Source organism: Chanos chanos, chromosome 2, assembly GCF_902362185.1.
Source record: "Chanos chanos chromosome 2, fChaCha1.1, whole genome shotgun sequence".
Lineage (NCBI taxonomy): Eukaryota > Metazoa > Chordata > Actinopteri > Gonorynchiformes > Chanidae > Chanos > Chanos chanos.
Window position 1 is genome coordinate 56,041,037 of NC_044496.1, and position 20,182 is coordinate 56,061,218.

General features: G+C 41.1%; 2 protein-coding genes across 2 annotated transcripts; both read left to right on the top strand.

Annotated features, from left to right (window-relative positions):
* Positions 1 to 8,556: 8,556 nt before the first annotated feature.
* polr2g (RNA polymerase II subunit G) lies at positions 8,557 to 11,315 on the top strand. Its single transcript, XM_030766150.1, has 8 exons — positions 8,557 to 8,667; positions 9,264 to 9,373; positions 9,471 to 9,630; positions 9,809 to 9,859; positions 9,982 to 10,047; positions 10,160 to 10,231; positions 10,628 to 10,661; positions 10,763 to 11,315. Exons 1-8 carry the CDS (start codon positions 8,656 to 8,658, stop codon positions 10,774 to 10,776), a joined length of 519 nt encoding a protein of 172 aa, XP_030622010.1. The 5' UTR covers positions 8,557 to 8,655; the 3' UTR covers positions 10,777 to 11,315.
* A 994-nt stretch (positions 11,316 to 12,309) lies between these two features.
* eef1g (eukaryotic translation elongation factor 1 gamma) lies at positions 12,310 to 19,889 on the top strand. The gene is made up of 10 exons (XM_030792751.1): positions 12,310 to 12,354; positions 13,338 to 13,496; positions 13,642 to 13,705; positions 13,897 to 14,039; positions 14,538 to 14,681; positions 14,766 to 14,895; positions 18,080 to 18,296; positions 18,486 to 18,658; positions 18,852 to 18,976; positions 19,552 to 19,889. The coding sequence occupies exons 1-10, from the start codon at positions 12,343 to 12,345 to the stop codon at positions 19,708 to 19,710; spliced, it is 1,326 nt and encodes a 441-aa protein (XP_030648611.1). The 5' UTR covers positions 12,310 to 12,342; the 3' UTR covers positions 19,711 to 19,889.
* The last annotated feature ends 293 nt before the right edge of the window (positions 19,890 to 20,182 follow it).

A 20,182-nucleotide genomic window follows, 5' to 3' on the forward strand; every position in this document is an offset into this window, starting at 1 on the left:
CGGTTCTACACCCTTTAGACCACGGCTTAATACGGTGTTCAAATCCTGAACTGATCAGAATATTCACTCATATTCCCTTGTCTACAATTCCCTTCAAGGAAGAGGACTCTGTAATTCTGCACTGATCAGAGTCCAACCAAAAACAACTTAACACTCCAAAAAGTGCAACCACCAAAATGTTAATGCATGAAACAACCTATAAAGTTCCTGTCTTTATTTGTACAATACCTCACTAATCATAAACAATAAAAATAATATTTTCCCATTTATTCTTCTGGTTTCCAAGCAAATCAGTGCAAAGTTATTTTGCATAAAACAGGGGCAAAAGAGTTCATGTGTCACTCCAAACTGATGTTTTTGCTGATTTGATCATTGAGCTTGTGTACGTAACTGTTCCCCAGAAAAAAACGAAAAACTGTAACATCATCTTCCAATTACTTTCAATTTGATTAAATGAGCTAATTTAATCTGCTAACTTAATAAAGTCCAGAAAAGGTTAACAATGACAAACAGATAGTTCTTTGCAGACTCACAGTGAATTACACATGCGCTACATTTGACAGAAGCCCAAAGTTCCTGTTAGCACATCGTGAGTTTAACAGTAACGTTTTAGCCCTAATGACTTCAAAGGTAGAAAAAGGCAGATATCATTTTAAAAAAAGAACAAACAAAATTTATTTCAAATTAAGAACTGAAAGTGTACAGTTTTGCAAGACTTTTCAAAAGTCATCAAGTATGAAATGGAGGCACATGTCTGAATCACAATTTTCAAATTAATTAATCCATAAACCATAAAAACCTCCAGAAACACGAGTAAATTACATTTAAGCATGTAAAACAGATTGCAAGATATTTACAATTAATGTTTCGTGAATCAACCAAACAAACTGAGAGTACATGTCAAGATGAAATGCAAAGCACCCCCTCCCCCCACTCTCCCTTCCAATAAAAGCAAATATGTACAATGCATGGTTTTGAAGGCAGTTTTGAGTCAAGATTATTGTAAGAGTACATGATTCCAGGCTTTGTCAAGCACAGTTAATGCGTTCAGATACAAGTGCATTCATCAGAGTGCAAGCTTTACATTATGGTTGCCTTCTTTTGCTACAGTGCTCCGCAACACTGTCACTGAGCGTCTCAGCAAAGTCCGATGTCCAGTCCCTTTGGAAAATACTGTGCAGTTGACTCTGCACTGTCTCCTGTCCCTCGTTCACCACAGAGTCAGTCTGGTTGATGACAAGTCCAACACCGGCCGTCTGTGTGAAATAATTCTCTGACCAGTTGGAGGTTCCTGTCGACGAAATACATTTAGATACTTTTAGCACCAACATGTAATATTCTTCGACCAGTAGAATACTCCTCACTGCATAGAGATTGGGAAATTTGTAGAAAATCACACACAATGTTTTTCCAGATTAGGTGTTAATAAATTCATGTTGTCACATCTAAAACAATAACAACAACAGACAACAACATACCAATGTAAGCAACTCTGTCCGTCACCATATACTTGGCATGGTTGACACGAGCAAAGGGAATTTCAGACTGTTCTTGTGTGGATGGCACCCTGAAAATTTTCTGTGAAATGCAATCGTAAATATATATATATATATATATATATAAAAAGAGAAGTCATCAAACCTTCCAAAACAAATGAAAATACAATAAGATGTGTTTAAAAGCACACAGAACAGCAGAACATACGACATTAATCTTGCATTCCAGTGGAGGCCTGCTCAGAACCATCAGGGACTGCAGAAAAACAAACATGGATGAGGGGGAGTGGGGCCAGCAGCTGACCAGCAGGTTCACCTCCACATCCCTGGCACACGCAGCCTCTCGTAGGGCTGAGTCAATGGCAGGCCAGAACCTAGCGTGAAGTAAACAGGGAGAATGACCCTAAAGTTATTCTAAGGCTCTAAAATATTAGCCTAAAAACACGGCCTGAGGATGAGAGTAAGCTCAGACACCGAACTTAAACGTTTCACTTTGGCTTGAACAACAGAGCCACCGGATGTATCCAGAGGAGGGTGAATACCTGGGTGGATGGATGAACTGTGAAAAGGGGAGGTAGTCCATAACGGAAATGGAAATGAACTGCTTTGCATCAGCGATGACTGTGAGGATGGCAGAAAGATCATCTGTGCGTCCGTGTGCTGACAACGCAGGAGGAGCGCTCTGGAAAACGAAAAAAAAAAAAAAAAATAGGTCCTTTTCTTTAAACACACAAGTACCTTTCTCCGTGTACAATATCAAGTACTCCCGTTGTGACATTCAATGAAAAGATTCATTAAAAGATTCTGACAATGCAGCACAGGTGGTTAGTAGGATTTTTCAGCGACATGTGTTAGGACGTTAGAGCAATTACATAACAATGGTATGTTCTGAATGGTTCATTCATGACCCTTTAGTGAGGGAAACAGATCTCCGGGCCAATGTGAAGTGAGCATTGTGCGCTGTAACTCACATCCAATGAACGAATGAAGTCTGATCATGAGTGCGAGACAAACGAAACTCACAGACAAGTACACACGTGCAGGGACACCGTTGAATTTAACAACAAGAGGGTATTTTGAGCTGGACAGGGCTGAGAACCGACCAGGCCAGTAGGGAGGCAAGGAACCATTCTTCTGAGCACCTATGTCCCAGTAGATCCCAAATATGCGCGATGCATCCTGAGCCAAACAGCTACAGTCCTCTACCGAAACCCCCAATTCCTTTACCTGCCGAAAACAGCAACAGTGGAAGGAATAATTCATCATGTGTAAGTTAATGATCCAGACCTCACACAGTCTGCACTAGGTTGATGGGGAGAGAGACAGCAGGTATCAAACGACTGTAAATTTACCTGAGTGAGGGAACGCCAGTCCATGTTCGCACTCCCCATATACATGTGTTTCTTATCCACAACCCAGAGTTTAGTGTGAATTATGCCCCCAGTGATACTCCGCAGGTCCACTGCCCTAACCTCGGCGCCTGTAAGACAAATATTTAAACACGTTTCGTCTCAAAAACAAATGCATATTTACATTAGAGTGACATTCTGCATGTTGTTTGACTGGAACAAACGACATGGGTGTTCTGTTTACAAAACATAACTCACATTAAATCAAATTAAAAACACACAGAACGGTAACTTATGATGGAAAGAGGTAGTAACGTGTGAATTTTTCTCATCGTACCTGTCGCGGCTAGATCATCTGTATCTGCGCTGGAGGTCTGTGGATCATTGACAGCCACTTTCAGATTCACTCCAGTTGACTCCAAGTGCATTAGCTGTCTGAACACATCTTCACCCTGCAAAAGCATCATGAAAAAAAAAAAAACCCACAGGACACAATTTAACTACCGGTATGTACTCTTATCACTGTTAATTATCCAAACAACATCTCTTCAGCATGATCCACTCATATCAAGTCTTATCTATTCTCCAGTTTCAAAACCTCTTCAAATGTTTCCATATACCAATGTACCTCCAAAAGTTATGACTCTCAGTTTTGAGAGAGGAGTGAGTGTTTTTGCTCTGTTGTAGATATCACTGAGTAAAAGTTCATATCACAATAAATAATTTCATTGACTAAATGTATAACAAAAACACCAATAAATATAAGATGACTTCCTTAATGTAAGTCCCTGTGAAGGCAATTTGTTTTTAATAATTATTTATGTCGGTAAAATAAATGACCATAATATACAAGAAATAGTCTTTGGTCGATTGCACAAACAGCATCACAGAAAAAAAAACCCTTGAACTTTACTGAATATCTAAAAAAAAAAAATATTAGAAAAATATATAAATAAATAAAGCACCATAGCGTAACACTCTTACCTGCAACGAGAGGCCCAGGTCAGAGTCTCGCAGTGTGAAGTAGAACGCTGCTATGTCGACAGAGCTGTTCGCCCTGTAGAGCAGATTTCTCCAGCCGTGTGCTATGCTGGGCAGGTGAGGAGGATCCTGAGTGTAAACAAGTCCCTCAGGAATGCTCTCAACTAGGGTGAGGCTGACGAGAAAGATTCAACGGTTCATTTCTCATATCTGAATTCACGACAAAGTTCAAATTCATAAATGTTCAATGCAACTACCCAAATCCTCTTTTCAAAGAACACAGGATATGTCCGCTAGACAACAGCATTTAGCAGAGGGTGCATTACCGGCAGTCCGAGCTGCAGGACTCCTGTGGCATCCAGAAACCTTCCAACCAATGCAGCTCCAGCTGAATCATTAGGTGTGATACAGACTTTGGTATACCATAGAGCCATATGTGTTGGCCAAAGCCAACCAGCAGGAGCAGAATGGTGGGGAACAGGCAGAAAACAGCAAAACCTTTTCCTTTTCTCTGCAAACAGAAAAGAAAGCGAGATGGCTATTTATTTATCTTTCATTCGCAATGTCATTCTCACATGCATTCGCAATTCCCTCAAGAGAGCAGACAGAAGGCATCGGTAACGAGAAAGCTGATAGGTACGGGGTATAAAAATTGCTTGAGGTCAGTATTTCAAGATTACTCATCGGACTTTAAACACCACAGGTAAGTCACCTTACCTTTGATGATGGAGAGTGTGTGGTCTTCTTTTCCTGCCCAGATTGAGATGAAAACTTTTCTTTCTCTTTGGTCTTTTGTACTGTCTTTGGGTGTTTCAAAAGATGCTCCTCGCTGACAGATGCTTTATTGAACTTCCCCAAATGAGAACCTGAACTAGGAAGTGTCGGCGCCTCTGAACAGACTTCAGCAGAATTCTCCTCTGTAATTTTACCCTCAGACAAACAGAGTTTTTCATCCTCATCATGTTCATGTTTAATTTCATCAGGTAAACAAAACGCCTCTTTTTCAGTTTGTTCATCGTCCGTTTCATCACAATGTTCTATTGTCTCTGAGTATTCAAATCCCATCTTCATTGCGTCATCAGAAGCAGAGCTGATGGAGATTAAATTTGTCTTGACTTGTTTGTCATCATGAGGTTCCCTCTCTACATCTTCAGAGACCAACCCTTTTCCAACGCTCTCAGATCCAGATGAGTAATCCTGGTCTGAGTCAAACGATCCATCTGTCACGTGGGAACGGGATTCCGCCCTAATAGCAGGCCGCCCCAGTGGAGTTTGCAACTCCTCGGTGTCACTGGCGGTACCGAAATTAGCATCAGGGGAGTGGTCCCCTTGCTGGGCAGATGAAGTGACTTCTGAAGGACTGGCGATGTGGTCTGACAGATCGTGCCTAGAGAGGGCATCGGTACTGATTGGGGTCAGCCGAACAAATGGAATGGGCAGGGCCGTGTCCCTGGCACCGTATAATGGTAATTTAGTCTCGCCAGAAGTGCTTCCTTTCTCTTTGCTCTGGCTTTGTGGGACGGAGGTCTCCATTTTTGTTGAGGATGGTGATGGCTCCGCGCTGTGAGATGTGGGTCGTTTTCGGGCCATGGAGCTTTGAAAAGTCGGGATTCGGGAAACGGGTTGTTTCCCTGCTTTGCGCGAATCCTCCCCGCCACCTTTCTTCTCAGGTGTAATCCTTTCTCCGTCATCCTCGGTTATGGCGTGCTTTTCCACAGATCCAAAGGTTTCTTCCTCTGTTTCCTACGGGGGTGAAAATGCAGAACAACACCATACATTATATAGTAGCTGAATTAATTCATTGCTTGCAGTTCATTCTGATAACTGCTATTCGTGAAAGTTAAATCCAGTCACCCGAACGAAGCTCAAGACGCTAAAATACCTTGAGGAGAGTGGATTTGTCAAAAGAAAACGGTGCCTCTTAAATTAAATCGGAGCCTTATTCTGAATTCAAACAATCTAGCGCAACCCTACATTTTCTCGTTGCAATAATTTACTGAAGTCGTCGTTAACTCTGGCCAGTTTTCAAACCTCTGTATACGGAACTTCAGTAAGCGGGTTAACTTACTCAGAACCGTTACCGTACAATTCAGTATTTTAGCTGGAGAGACCGAGTGTACTTACCATGATTGTGTGTTGAAATAATCAAATAAAGTCCGTCTGGGTTGTTATACTAATAGAAAACTTGGTTAAATAAGTTATGTAATTAAGGCACCTTAACTAATATTGGCTTAATAGGCTAACTCTACGAGCCACATGCTGTTCTGGCTTCTAACACAAAAGCAATGAGCTCGTCTGCTACGTGGCTGCGAAAATACAGTGAGAGGAAAAAGTGAGGCGGAAAAGCTCACTGACTTCTCTCAAATTTAAGCAACCCACCTCTCGCAAGAAATAGATGCCTTTAAGACGCGCGGACCTTCTCAGTGGTGTGTCCGGACGTACTGACCGCCTCCTACCCATCTCGGTTTTCTGTCAACGAGTGTTAAAATTGTCCAAGACAACAAAACAAATACGATTAATTATTTTAGTGATATTTGGATTTTTACGTTATTGGTTAGCCAGTATTGTGCTAAACAGCGAACTGTTTGAATTTTCTTGCATGTTATCTTTTTAAGATCTATTAGTTTCAGCGAATGCAGAGAACACATGAAAATTGAAATGTCAGCGAAGAATTTAAAATTGAACCGCGGTTTCCTGTTCTGTTTACAATTGGCGGTCTTTACACATTGTTGATAAAACTTGAGTGCGCCCCTAGAGGAAATTGTGTAATGTGTTATTGTTAACAGCACTGTTTAAAAACTCTAGCTGAAGAGAAGGACGTTGACTGTTGTACTTTTGTTATGTGATAGATGGTTTGTGAAGGAATGGCTGTTGGTTGTTAGCCAGCTTTCTGTTCGATGTCGAGACGTATTTGATCTCATGCCTTATCGGTGCAGGGTTTAGTTTATGACACAAGCCCAAATTTTTACCACTGCACTTTTAAAACAATTTGGAAAGTAATTACAGCTTGTCGTACGAACTGAAACAAAAAGATATCAGCTTGACATCTGTAATTAAAAAGTAATTAACCATAAACTACATAATCACAACCTTTAAACAAAGTATAATCTACAGGACTGAACCATAGGTATGTCAGGAACCACAGTTGGCAGCCTCCCACCATTGTACTACAGACCATGATTTCAAATTAGACATGCCAGGGTGAGCCACTATCTAGAACATGCAGGGACCAATACTACATCACAATATAAAAACGCCATGACAGAATGAGCATTTTACTCTTATCTAATAATGACACACCTCAACTAAATTTAGAATACTTATAACTGCACATTATCTACGCCATTAACGCTGAACATACGACCATATTAAAGCAACGGAAAACTGTTTTTCAGGAAAAAAAAAAGATAAAAGCATTACTTAAAGCGATTTCATGAAACTAGCACTCATTCCTCCTGTCCTATTTCTGCTGTCAAAACACTAAATATTTCAACAATAAGATAATTTCATAGCTTTTTGTGATATTCATACTTAGGTCATGAGTCCTCTGTGTTTTGCACTCATTACATCAGCTTTTGTTCATTTCAGTCTTCACAATAGTGAAGTTTTCACAGTAAGTAAGTTGCATTGTGAGTTCCCTCTCAGCATGCTGGCCTTACTTAAATACTTTAGTGTTATTTTAATAACGTGTGTTTCATGAGAACTGTGTGTGCTGTTTTTCATGTTCAGGCAGGTTGTTATTTGTTTTTTTTTTCTGAATGTGACGGATTGAGATCACAAAGTATATCAGAGTTCAGTTGATGCTTCAACCTGATAAGACTATTAAGACATTGTATTGTACTGCGTTATAACACAGTCACCACAAACAGTGGTTACATGCTTGTTGAAAGAGTAAAAAGAAGAACTAAATAATAGGCTGTCTACGCTGAACTGTTACATAATATGTCTCATGTATCTACTTTATTAACAATCTGCTGAAGAGGACATGAAATGACACATGCTTGAAATAATAATTTTATGTCCATTTTTCAAACAAATATTTTATTAATATTACCATCTCTACTATTAGTTAGCATATGTACTCAGTATCTAAATATTTGCCACAGATACATACACACAAGGGGTGAATTTTAAGTTGATTTTGACACAATGCATTGTTTTTATTTATTTATTTGTTTATTTATTTAGTATTGTTTATCTATAGACTACACGTTGTTTAAGGTTTTGGTGGAGTGACTGTGCCTGATCGTTTTGAAGGCTGGGGAAGAAACCCCTCAATGCCTCTAGAGTTCTCTCTGTCTATGATTATGATTTCTATTATTTATTTAGGCTTGCACTTAACAGAATGCCACCCCTCTGCATCCAGCTGATGTTTACTTTTGAGGATGAACGATCTCTGTAGATAAAGACACGTCTTTTCTTTTGGTATCTGAAATTTCTAATGTTTTACGTTTACTGTTCTTTGCGTAGGGCATTAGTAGAGGTCTGGGTGGTCGTGTTGACTCATTCAAAACGTTGAAAATGTATTGGCGTGCTTTTATTTTGAATAATAAGGTGGCTACAGTACAGTAGAAGCGTATAAAAATGCTCGGACCATGTCTCGACTCACACCGTTCATTGGGTGAGGTTGTATGAGCCAGTGTGACTTGTATTTTGAAAAATCGGCGGTCATCTTGGAAAATCCTCCCAATGGCATGATTCACACACAACTGTTTGAATGTATCATTCACGCTCCCCTGCCATGCTAATGTGAATACGAAGAGGTGACACTAAAGTATAATACAGTTAGTTGAAGAAGATTCAGGGGGGATTCAGCTTTAGGCGACGACATGTTTTACCATGTAAGTACTTTTTTAGCAGCTGTGTGTAGAATTTTACCTTCCAGCTACTGATCTAACGATGAGACCCATAGCTAACGCTAGCGCTTAATTCTCTAAGTAGCTAGCTGGCTAGTTATTGTTGATGTTACGTTGTTACTCCTCACTATTTTAATTTGGGGAGGGCAACCCTAAGACAGAAAACACGGGACAACGAATTGATGGTCATAGTGTATTGTTTGATACTGACGTACATGCTTATTTTCAGAGTTCATTTAGGTCATTGGTTAGTTGCTAGCGCCAGGTAATATTCTCTCGTTTACCTAGGTTAGATGCAGTTTCTGTTCTTACTAAGCTTAAATTTGCTAGATTTAACCCCTGACTGTAGTCTTCGGGATATGAAAAAAGGTTACGCAGTCATTATTAAATATCAGGGCACATTCACAGCTTAAACTACTCTTTTATTGTACGAACCCGATTTTGTTGAAGCTTGTGTAGTGTTTGTCGCAAGTTTAATACAGCTGCATAGAGTTGCATACTTTTTCCTCTAAAGTGTATGCATCGTTTTGCATATTAGCAGTTAGTTTAATTTAATGTTTGTACTTTCGTTTATTATTCAGATCGCCTTGGAACATGAGATTCTTCTCCATCCGCGATACTTTGGCCCCAACCTTTTGAACACTGTCAAACAGAAGCTGTTTACAGAGGTCGAGGGCACGTGCACGGGGAAGTAAGTCCGTTTGGAGACTTATGAATTACAGATTGTGTCACACGATTTGACTGTGAGATCAGAGCTAATACGCCTGTGATTCTTTTGCTTTGTGAAGGTATGGCTTTGTCATTGCTGTGACTACCATTGACAACATTGGGGCAGGGGTCATTCAGCCAGGCCGTGGATTTGTCTTGTATCCAGTCAAATACAAAGCCATAGTTTTCCGCCCTTTCAAAGGAGAGGTGGTGGATGCTGTGGTCACCCAGGTCAACAAAGTAAGAACTCACGTGTTCATTGTGACCAACTGCATATTGCTCATGTTATTTTGAGAGATCAGCTTGGGTTTCGAGACTTTCTGTAGCCAACTAAAATTGAACTCTTCGACAGACATGGCTGCTAAATCAGTTTGTGAGCAGTGCCCCGAATCACACATGTACTATCTTTTCATTGCAGGTTGGATTGTTCACTGAAATTGGTCCAATGTCCTGTTTCATCTCTCGTCATGTAAGCACATGGTGCTACCTGAATAAATATTCTGAGCAGTGGGCTTATATAATTTATATTACTCATGTTGAATGCGTTCCACTCTGTTTCATTCCTATCAACTTATTTCCTTTCATTTTCAGTCGATTCCCTCTGAGATGGAATTTGACCCAAACTCCAATCCACCATGCTATAAGACAGTCGATGAGGTAAGATGTAGAAGGGTTACGTTTGAGTGTAAGGTTTAATTGTAGGAACATTTGTTTTGCTACGTCTGAATATTGTATTTACACAGTCTGAGGTATCTTTTGTTGTTTGCAGGATATAGTAATACAGCAGGATGACGAGATACGGCTGAAAATTGTGGGTACGCGAGTGGACAAGAACGATATTGTAAGTGGTTTAATAATTGCTTTTGTGTGGTTCATGTGAATATCTGTTAGTTATTAATTTTTTTTAAAGGGTACATGGACAGTGTTGTGCATTCTTTACCATCCACTGTCAAATATAGATGTAGATGAATATGGTTCATGGGCGTAGTGGGAACTGTGTATCAGTCCTAAGAAAACTGTGTTTGCAACGTAAGACAGTGTGTTAAGACCCTTGGTGTAGATGAAAATTTTAGTGATAACACTTGACTCCAATTTGATCCAGAGTTTTAGACAGAAATGAGTTTTAGAAAACAGAAATTGCTTTCCACACTTTGCCTGGGAAAATTAAGGGGAAAAACTGAGTCCCTTCTTATTTGATATAACTGAATCTAATCTGTTACGATGGTCTTTTTTGCAGTTTGCCATAGGCTCTCTTATGGATGATTATCTAGGTGAGTTCCCTCTGTAGTGAGGTTTTGATTTGCACATGATTGAGTAAACAACTGGGTTGAGAATTCAATAATACTTAAATCCATCTCCTCTGTGTTTGCAGGTCTTGTCAGCTGATCGCCCTGTTAAAGATACAGGAGAGATTTTAGGCCTGCAGTCATTCTGGAGGATTCAGATAGACTGTCATTTGTGCTCCATTGTGTGTATATATAATTATTTTTTCTACATTTATAGCAATTTAGAATCCAGCAAACTTTTTTTTCCTCCAACAGAACTGTTTTTGTAATTTCCCAACACTTTTATAAAGAAGTCATGAAAACCTGACTGGAATCAATGCAAATAATAGACAGAACATTTATTTTTCTGTTATCTAACTTCACAGAAATCGTAAAGTTTGTTAGTTTGCTTTTTGTTGCCAGTGTTTAAACAGGAGCTGGAACATGCAATGCAAACATAAACATAAAGTTTAAGTCCAAAAAAAAAAAACATATCTCAAAGACCTCTTTAATAATACGTTACTTTTTTCATGAAAACGTTAAAAATAAGAATAATTTAACAAAGTAAAATATATGTTTTCTTCTGTCGTCCTGTAAATCCCACAGCTATTGTCCATGCATTCCAGACATGTTTGAACCAATAAATATCTTCTTCATTTTTTTTATGAGTGTGTAATCATTGGGAAAAGTTTGCCACTGGCATTACTTGGCAATCCCACTTGGTTCTCACTGTTTCTCACTGCTAAGCCTGGATAAAGGAGCAGGAGAAGGTGGGTGGGTTGCCATGGGAAAGTTATCAAGTGTGAAACTTTACTCCTGCAAATCTTGACCGTATCAAAGTTGTGTCTGGGACTGGTTCACCTAGGTGGATCTGATAACACGTCTGTAAAGCTGAATGTTGTTGTAATAATTGAAAAATAAATGTAGAGGAATAGTTTCTCCCGTTGGTGCACTCAAGATAAATTTTACTCTGTGACCTGAAGCAAACAGTGTAATAAGGAATGGAAACAGGGAAATGTACACGGATGTATTCTCAAATAATTTAGATTTTTTGTTACATTTATTGTTACAACATTAAGGATTTATGTGAAAGCATTTACATGAGAAAATAGGGTAAATATATATATATATATATATATATATATATATAAAAAGTATATGAAATATATAAAATGAAATGGATACAGTTAAAGGCAAGCAGTGGTTTTGTGTTTAACTGAAGATGAGGAATTAAAATATAGAATAACATGTTCTGATTATGTATTAGTGTGTAATTAAGTTCGCTGTAGAGCATGTAATGTATGGTCCAGTCAAACTGACCTGAGGTTTAATGAATAGGTCTGTTTTTATTTCTCGAGTAAATTTATCTCTTGTCATCTGTATGCAAGATTTTATCATATGGGATGTGTTGATGCAAAATAAAGAAGGCGTGATTCCTTCTCGGACACCTCAGACTGGTTTCCCTTTCCCGTTAATTCAAGCTAATGACAAAGTGAGCAACGTCACTAGGAAAGGAAACATCGAGAAGTACTGGGACAGGGCCAGACCTTCATCTCTACAATATAGCTTGAAGTTCCAGAACAGAATTGCAATTTGCTGAGTATTATATTACGTACTAACTGTGCGACCTGCCTTGCCTTTACGTCAGCGGCGCTCGCCTTCGTTCCTCCTTTCTCTCGTCCTGAAGATGGCGGCAGGGGTGAGTAAGATGGGAGAATGTGTGACAATCGAATGTTTCAGTGTGTTCTCACCCACAATCAAATGGACATCCCATCCATCCGTGATCCAGCCATATACGTGTGCCTCCCACACTAAAGTATAACTCCTGCTGAAACTGTGAATAAGATTATTTATGTATTATTTGGACACTGTTACTCGTCTGAAGCTACTCTAGATATAACGGTAGAAAGAGGCAGGATCTCCCGGCTTTCATTAGTGCCACGTTTCGCGTTCCGGTCGCAGAAATGTGAGTCAAACAAACCGTGTAATACTCTGAATCTCTGCTGACCGAACGACACCTGAAGTTTGTGCGGTATCCTAATTAAAACTCATAATTTTTCTGAGCAAGCTAGGTGCGTTGAATTTATTTGACTGAGGCTAACAAATCAATAGGCTAACTGTGGGTGGCATGTTATCACAGGCATGAAGTGGGACCCTGCCTATATGAATGAGTAATTTCATCTTGAATCCCCGAGTTGGCGTTAACCTTTTTCTCAAGACGCAATTTAATTAATTTATTTAAAGCGTTATTTGTGTTGTCAGTCTTACAAACCGTTGCGTTTTAACATTATTTGTAGTTTTGAAATACGCTGGGTCCATGGTTCTGATCCAGTGAATACGTTTATGGTCTTAGTCGTGCTAAAATGATTGAAGTTCGCTTGCTAACCAGGGTAGTTCTAGTTTTAAAGCTCCAGGGCCAGAAGCTCTTGTAGTCATTTAAACCAGGTGCAATGAAGTTGCTGCATCATGATTTGAACGCTGACCAATTTCCATTTTGGCATCATGCCATTCCCTTGAAAGGAAACAGAATTGTAATGTGACTTTTATATTCACGAGCAGCATTTTATATCGTAAAAGACAGTAGTCAGGTCTCATATCTAGGCTCAGAGTGACTATAAACCCAGAAGCATCCCTGTTATTTATCTATATCTAACACTTCCACTATCTGTTCTTATTTCCTAGACTCTGTACACATACCCAGAGAACTGGAGAGCCTTCAAGGCTCAGATTGCAGCCCAGTACAGTGGAGCTCGTCTGAAGGTGGCGAGCACACCCCCTGCTTTCACCTTTGGGCAGACAAACCGCTCCCCTGCTTTCCTTAGCAACTTTCCCTTGGGCAAAGTAAGTGACCGTTCCCTTCATCCTCAGCGGTTTGGTATTACGCTTGGACCTTGACGACACGAACGGCTCTTCTCACGTAGAGCGTTATAGTTGTTTTCGGTGGAGATGTGCTTTGTTTTGACGCCCGTGTTCTCTTTATCTCCAGGTTCCAGCTTTTCAGGGTGATGATGGCCTCTGTCTGTTTGAGAGCAATGCCATTGCTCATTACCGTAAGATTTTCCACTTTCTTTTCTGCATCGATTCTGAACCAGTTTGTGGTGACGCACAGGCCTGTTTAAGTGCCCTGACTGTTGTCGAGGAGATGGTGTGGGTTTGTGTGTTAGTGTGTAAAATGGATTTTGTGGTGTCGTTGAAGTGTGTTTGTTCACCTGTGTGCTCTGGTTTAACTCCTGTGTGGCAGTGAGCAATGAGGCCCTGCGTGGCACTAGTCCTCAGGCCAGTGCCCAGATCCTGCAGTGGGTAAACTTTGCTGACTCAGAAATCATCCCTCCCGCCAGTGCCTGGGTCTTCCCCACCCTCGGCATCATGCAGTTCAACAAACAGGTCAGTACCGTTTCAGACAGAACGTCACGGAGAGCGGCTGCATCTCGCTGCTCTCATTTATGCAAAGCTTTGTCTTCCACAGTCTTAAGGGGGGTGAGGGGGGGGGGGTATAGGCAGATGAACCGTCGAGCGCTTTGTGGATTTCTGCCGATTGAATGAGGCGCGATATTTATGCAGCATCTTAGTTAAAACCGAGAATTTTTCTTAGTAAGCCAGATGCATAAGATTGATCAGCTCCCAAACTTTTGACGTCATGCAGCTCCACAAACAGGTCTGTGCTGGTTCATTCAGCTCCTTAAAACAACCAAGGTTAGACTCCTCCAGGATCAGTATGTATAGGCATTGAATAATGTCATCCCAAAGTTGTAGTAATTCTGATTTCCGCTACATGTCGGTTTATAGGCCGTCTGACTTTATGTATTTATTTATTTAAAATATCCTGTGTGTGACCATTTTTGGTTGCTGCTTACATTGCTGTTCTGTTCCTCTGTGATGCAGGCCACAGAGCAGGCCAAGGAGGAGGTGAAGCGTGTGCTCTCGGTCCTGAACCAGCACTTAAACACACGGACTTTCCTGGTCGGCGAGAGGGTCAGCCTGGCTGATATCACAGTTGCCTGCTCTCTGCTCTGGCTCTACAAACAGGTATGTTTCTATGCGCCCCCACGTGAACAGAAAGCAGATTACCTAACCGTGCAGCAGTAACGAACCGGTGGGTCGCCCCTGTAGGTTCTGGAGCCATCATTCCGTCAGCCTTACCCCAACGTAAACCGCTGGTTTGTGACCTGCGTCAACCAGCCCCAGTTCAAAGCCGTGTTAGGAGAGGTCAAACTCTGCGAGAAGATGGCTCAGTTTGATGGTAAGCTGATACACTTTTATCTTTTTTCCACTTGGTTTGCCAGAGCACTCTGTTTCATCTTCTCACGTTGGTGGCTCTGGAAAACATCGCTTTAATATTCGTTTGAAAAAGTCTTGGAGAGCATTTAATAAATAACCCCCTGCCTCCGCAGACCGATTGCTTCACAAATATGCTTAAAACACTCGCAGCATGTGCGGCCATTGTTCTCCTCTCAAACGACAGTAGTAGATGCATGTATTTATTATACACACTGTTCACTTTATTAGAAACACTTACCTTGGATGGGGTTTACCTGCCCTATAGGTGCACTATAATCAGGTCACAGTTGCAGACTGTAGCCAGTTTGTTGCCATGTACAGTTTCAGCCTCTACCCCGTTCCTCGGTGCTCCGTTTCTGACCACTGTCGACCGGATATCACCACAGCAGTGACGCTGTCGCAGCGATAGCGTGGTATTGGATGTCGCGCTGGTACGCGCGTATCAGGCATAGCAGCATTGCTGAGGTATTTACACATGTCAGTGTCAGTGCTGGGTGTAGAATGGTCCACCACCTAAAAATAACCAGACAGCAGCAGTCCTGGGATCAGACACTGACCACTGGCAAAGGGCCAGAGAATGGCTAACAGAAACTGTACGTAGTGACAGATGGGTCGTAATCTCTAACTTTCCACCGACAAGGTGTACCTACAAGGTAGGTGTTTGTAGTAAAGTGACTGGCGAGTGTAAATGATGTGTTGGTTAGATTATTTGCTGTGGGCATGAATGAGTTAAACAGCGGCTGTCTAACTGCTTTGCATATCAAAGTACGTTTAACAGCTTGCTGAAAATAATTGATTGGATTGTAATGGTACAGAGAAAAATGTTGGAAAATGTCATTTTACATCTGTGCAGCATAACAGGGCTGGGTGACATGGGTTTTTTTTTTTTTTGATGGTGTTGATAGTGTCCACGACATTTCGAATGGAAATTAGCCTATGCAGTATTAGTCTCTGTAGTGCTGGTAAAGACAGTTCCAGATTTTAAAAATAATGTGGAAAGATTTGCCTGTAATGCAGCCAGCGTCGGAACATTGAACACCAGCAGGGTATTAAGGGTGTCAAAAGATAAAAAAAGAAAAGGTGAACATTGTAAATATGTTTTTTAGAGTTTTTGTTCCACTGTGAAAATGAAACGAGTCGAACCTGAATGTGCTAACGGAAATCATCCACTGAATAAATCATGCAGAAGCATGCGAGAATATGGAAAGTATTCATTCGAAATGGTCCTATTCCTCTTTAACAAGGTGCTGTTCCTTTCAGGGGGCAGTAATGGAAGACATTGAGGTTCTTTCGTTTAAGTTCACTTCCCGCATTGGTTTTCATTTAGCATATCAAGCAAGACTCGGAAATCAGTCCCCTCTAAGTTTCCCGTCGGACGCTGCGTCGTCTCAGGAAAACCCCGTTCTTGGGAGCGGTTGTGATCCTGCTGGGAAATAAGAGGCGTCGGCAGTGATCTGTAAGTTCTGATGAGGGCGAATCCTCAGACGAACTCTCTCTGTGGTGGGATGAGACTTCCACAGACTGGTGGTTCTGGCGTGTATCCCGTAACATCCAAAGCACACAGTCAGCCCACTCTGATATGTGCCTCATGCATGGAAGGGTTTTTGTAAATTAATTAATTAATTAATTAATTATACAGCCCCATGTCCTGTTGATGGCACACAAAAGACAAGTACAGTAGAGAATTTGATTTAAATAGACTCATGGAATCATGTCAGCTCAGCTTCTGAGGGTCCGCTGTCTGTCGGTCTGTTTTTAGGCAGTTTGGTCATAGTCCTGACGCTAGCTGTGCTGTGAATTTACAACCAATCAGTCACCTCCTTCCGCTCAGTTTAATGAGCATTTGGAAGTATTGTCATGCGCTGGAATACCTGGGTTTAGCACAGTATTAGCCTATTCACCGGCTGTATTGCTCCCCCCTGTGGTACTTAATGTGGCTGGTTGCCTGATTATTATTATTATTGTTAATAATTTTTGTTTTTACATTATTTTTTTTTTAGTCTGACTCTCTGTGTAAGATCTTTCCACTGTAGTCAATACTCCTTTTGCTTTCATGTCCACGGTAAAGAAACCTGTTTCACTTATTAACTCTGTATCGCTTTCTACAAAGAAAAGAAGTGCCCTTGAGCAGAGAACTGTAATTAGCAAACGATAACGAATTGCGAGGGCTTGGAGTGAGACATGACTTGTGGGGAATAGACCCAGGTGCAGAAAGACACCCGTCTGACTGGTTTTAAACAGGTCCTCAGGGACTGTGTCGTCTCCAGTGGGTTGATTATTAGCCACAGGGGCCTTGAGGGTGGCTGTCAGTATTTCTTATCAAATCTTTTCAATGTCATATTCAATTTGTAGTCAGGTTTTCTCCCCCTTCCTGAAATGCTCCCCGTAAAAGAATGTGATTTTATTTGAGGAAAAAATGTGAGCAAATGAATTTGACTTTTTGGATTTGTTTGTATAAAGATCAAACAGCGCCTGAGGACTTTCAGTCTCTGCTGCAGAACGATGGCTTTATCTTTCACTGTTGGTTGTCGTTACATCAGTTAATATTTCTGTTGTGAGTAAAGTGTTTGTCACTAAGCGTCCAAGACCTGTGTCCTGCCGTAGGTCACTCTTTATTCCAGGTGTTAAACTCTGACTCCAGTCGCTTTCACTGTTACTGCTCTCACTGGCGTTACCATATGGTAGTAATGAGGACGCAACACAGGCAGCTGTTAGGAGTTGGTGATCTGTAAAGTGGTTTCTGGGTTAAAACGACTTTGTAAACTTACTGAGCATTTGAAAAGTCCTCTAGTAGCTTATAAGTGGTTTCTGGTGCCATGTTGAGAATAAACGTGCACTGGGTGCTTTTTTTTTTCTCTCTCTTGTTTTGCCCTTTTCTTTTTAGATTGCTGTCGTACTAATGAGAACTTTTGATAAATGCAAACCGTGCCCGTACAGGAGCCATTTGTTATTTGGACAACAGCTATACCTTTCCCCCCCCGCCTCATTTAATTGCCTGAGGGTGTGGGTGTGTCTCTCTGCTCCAGGCATTCATCTCCATATGCCATGTGCCCGTACAGCACGTATATGTTGAATGTCAGCATGTTTAAATGAGAGCCAGCGGAGGAAATGAAACCAGTTTTTTTTTTTTAATGCCCCCCCCCCAGCCAAGAAGTTTGCCGAGATGCAGCCTAAGAAAGAGACTCCTTCCAAGAAGGAGAAGGGAGGAAAGGATGCAGGCAAGCAGCAGCAGCAGCAGGAGAAGAAAGAGAAGAAGAAAGAGGAGAAAAAGGCTGCCCCTGCTGTGGAGGAGATGGATGAGTGTGAAGCAGCGTTGGCCTCCGAACCAAAAACCAAGGACCCTTTCGCCCACCTTCCAAAGAGGTATCCCGGCCTTCCCCTTTTCGATCTTCTGCAGATGAATTTATCAGAATTTTCCCTTAAAATATCTGCCTAACCAGTTTCCATACTCATTCCTTAGGGCATAATGCTCCCATTGTGTACACAAGTTTACCCAGTAAACGGTTTTGTAACTTTTTTGTTGTTGTTGTTTCCCAACCTTGTTTTGAGCAGTACCTTTGTCCTGGATGAGTTTAAGAGGAAGTACTCTAATGAGGACACTCTGACTGTAGCTTTGCCTCATTTCTGGGAACACTTTGACCGTGAGGGCTACTCTATCTGGTATGGGGAGTACCGGTTCCCCCAGGAACTGTCCCAGACCTTCATGAGCTGTAACCTCATCACAGGTAACGACAGGTCACAGTGACCTATTAGTCCCTTATCACAAACCCAGGGCCTGGAATCACAGTCCTTCTCTAATTAATCACTGTAATGCATTTAAAAACAGTCACAAATTAAGGTGTGCGTGCGTTTAGTCAAAGTTTGACCTAGTTTTTGGTGTTGTCTTGAAGTAACCTCAGACATGTGCTCTCCTCGCAGGAATGTTCCAGCGACTCGATAAATTGCGTAAGAATGCCTTTGCCAGTGTCATCCTTTTTGGCACAAACAACGACAGCAGCATCTCAGGCATCTGGGTTTTCAGAGGACAGGACCTGGCCTTCACTGTAAGCCTTCTTTCCATTTGACCTGCTAACGGACACGTTCTCCAGTTCTCTCAAACCTTAGCTCATTAGCACACACACACACACACACATATTGTCAGGCCAGTTTTCAAAGAGAATATGTTCTTCAACTCATAATTTTTAGTTTGTCACATTACAGATTCTGTATCAAGTGGTCCTATGCTAATGGATTGATTAAAATCTGATTTAAGTCCAGTTTTAGGACATCTTAGCTCTTTGCTGAAGTTACCACAGTTGTAAGAGGGCCTGTCTCAAATGGTGCTGTCTTTAGGTTTCCATGTAGAGTAGTGCAAATACAGACAGAAAGATGAAAAGGGGACCAAGTGACACCTTCACATTCAGAAAGTAGCAGTACAGTCCACATCATAGTTCTCACAGTTTAGCAGTGGTATTGAATACATATTTATGCAGACCCCATGTTCAGTTCTGTTGAGGACTTTGGATAATTTGCACTGAGAGAAACATCTTCACTGTGTGTTTGTCCAGGCAATCAGATTTATTTAGAGGAGAATACAGAGAGTCTGTATAAAATGTTTTTTTTTCCACCCCCCCCTCAGTTGTCCGAGGACTGGCAGATCGACTACGAATCGTACGAGTGGCGTAAGCTGGACGTGGACAGTGAGGAGTGCAAGACCATGGTGAAAGAGTACTTTGCCTGGGAGGGCGAATTCAAACATGTGGGCAAACCATTCAACCAGGGCAAGGTCTTCAAGTGAGAACCCATGGTGTCCCCCAGGGGGCCTCCAAGCCTCCCGTCCGCTTTAGCATAAGGACATGCCGCGTACCAACCAGCTAAAAAGACCTTGCGATTTAGAACGAGTTGGAATGGGTTGTTTGCTAATAATGGAATGGAGATGCTGTCAAAAATAAAAAAAAATGTTTTCCACAACCACAATTATTTGATCTGAAATTTTGTTTTTTTGTTTTCTGGGTTTTTTTTTGTTTGTTTGTTTGTTTTTTGTTTGTTCTGCAAAATGCTAATAAGCTCTCTTTGAGGAATGATGCTGTATTGAGTTATGGTAGGCTGTTTGATCCTCTGTTCTAACTGAGTTTTATTTTGTGCCTTGAAGGAGAAAAAAAAAAGAAAGAAAGAAAGAAAGCCAGCCTCTGCTGATTGAAGTAATGGGAGTCACGGTCACTTTAAATTTAATAGAGATTTGACCGAGGGCCCTGCAGTCATGGAACACT

Coding starts and splice junctions, on each gene's coding strand:
- eef1g (XM_030792751.1), top strand. Junction 13,497..13,641: donor GCAACTTTCCCTTGGGCAAA/GTAAGTGACCGT, acceptor CTTTATCTCCAG/GTTCCAGCTTTTCAGGGTGA. Junction 14,682..14,765: donor TGCTCTGGCTCTACAAACAG/GTATGTTTCTAT, acceptor TCGCCCCTGTAG/GTTCTGGAGCCATCATTCCG.
- polr2g (XM_030766150.1), top strand. Junction 9,374..9,470: donor GAGGGCACGTGCACGGGGAA/GTAAGTCCGTTT, acceptor TGCTTTGTGAAG/GTATGGCTTTGTCATTGCTG. Junction 10,232..10,627: donor GAGTGGACAAGAACGATATT/GTAAGTGGTTTA, acceptor TCTTTTTTGCAG/TTTGCCATAGGCTCTCTTAT.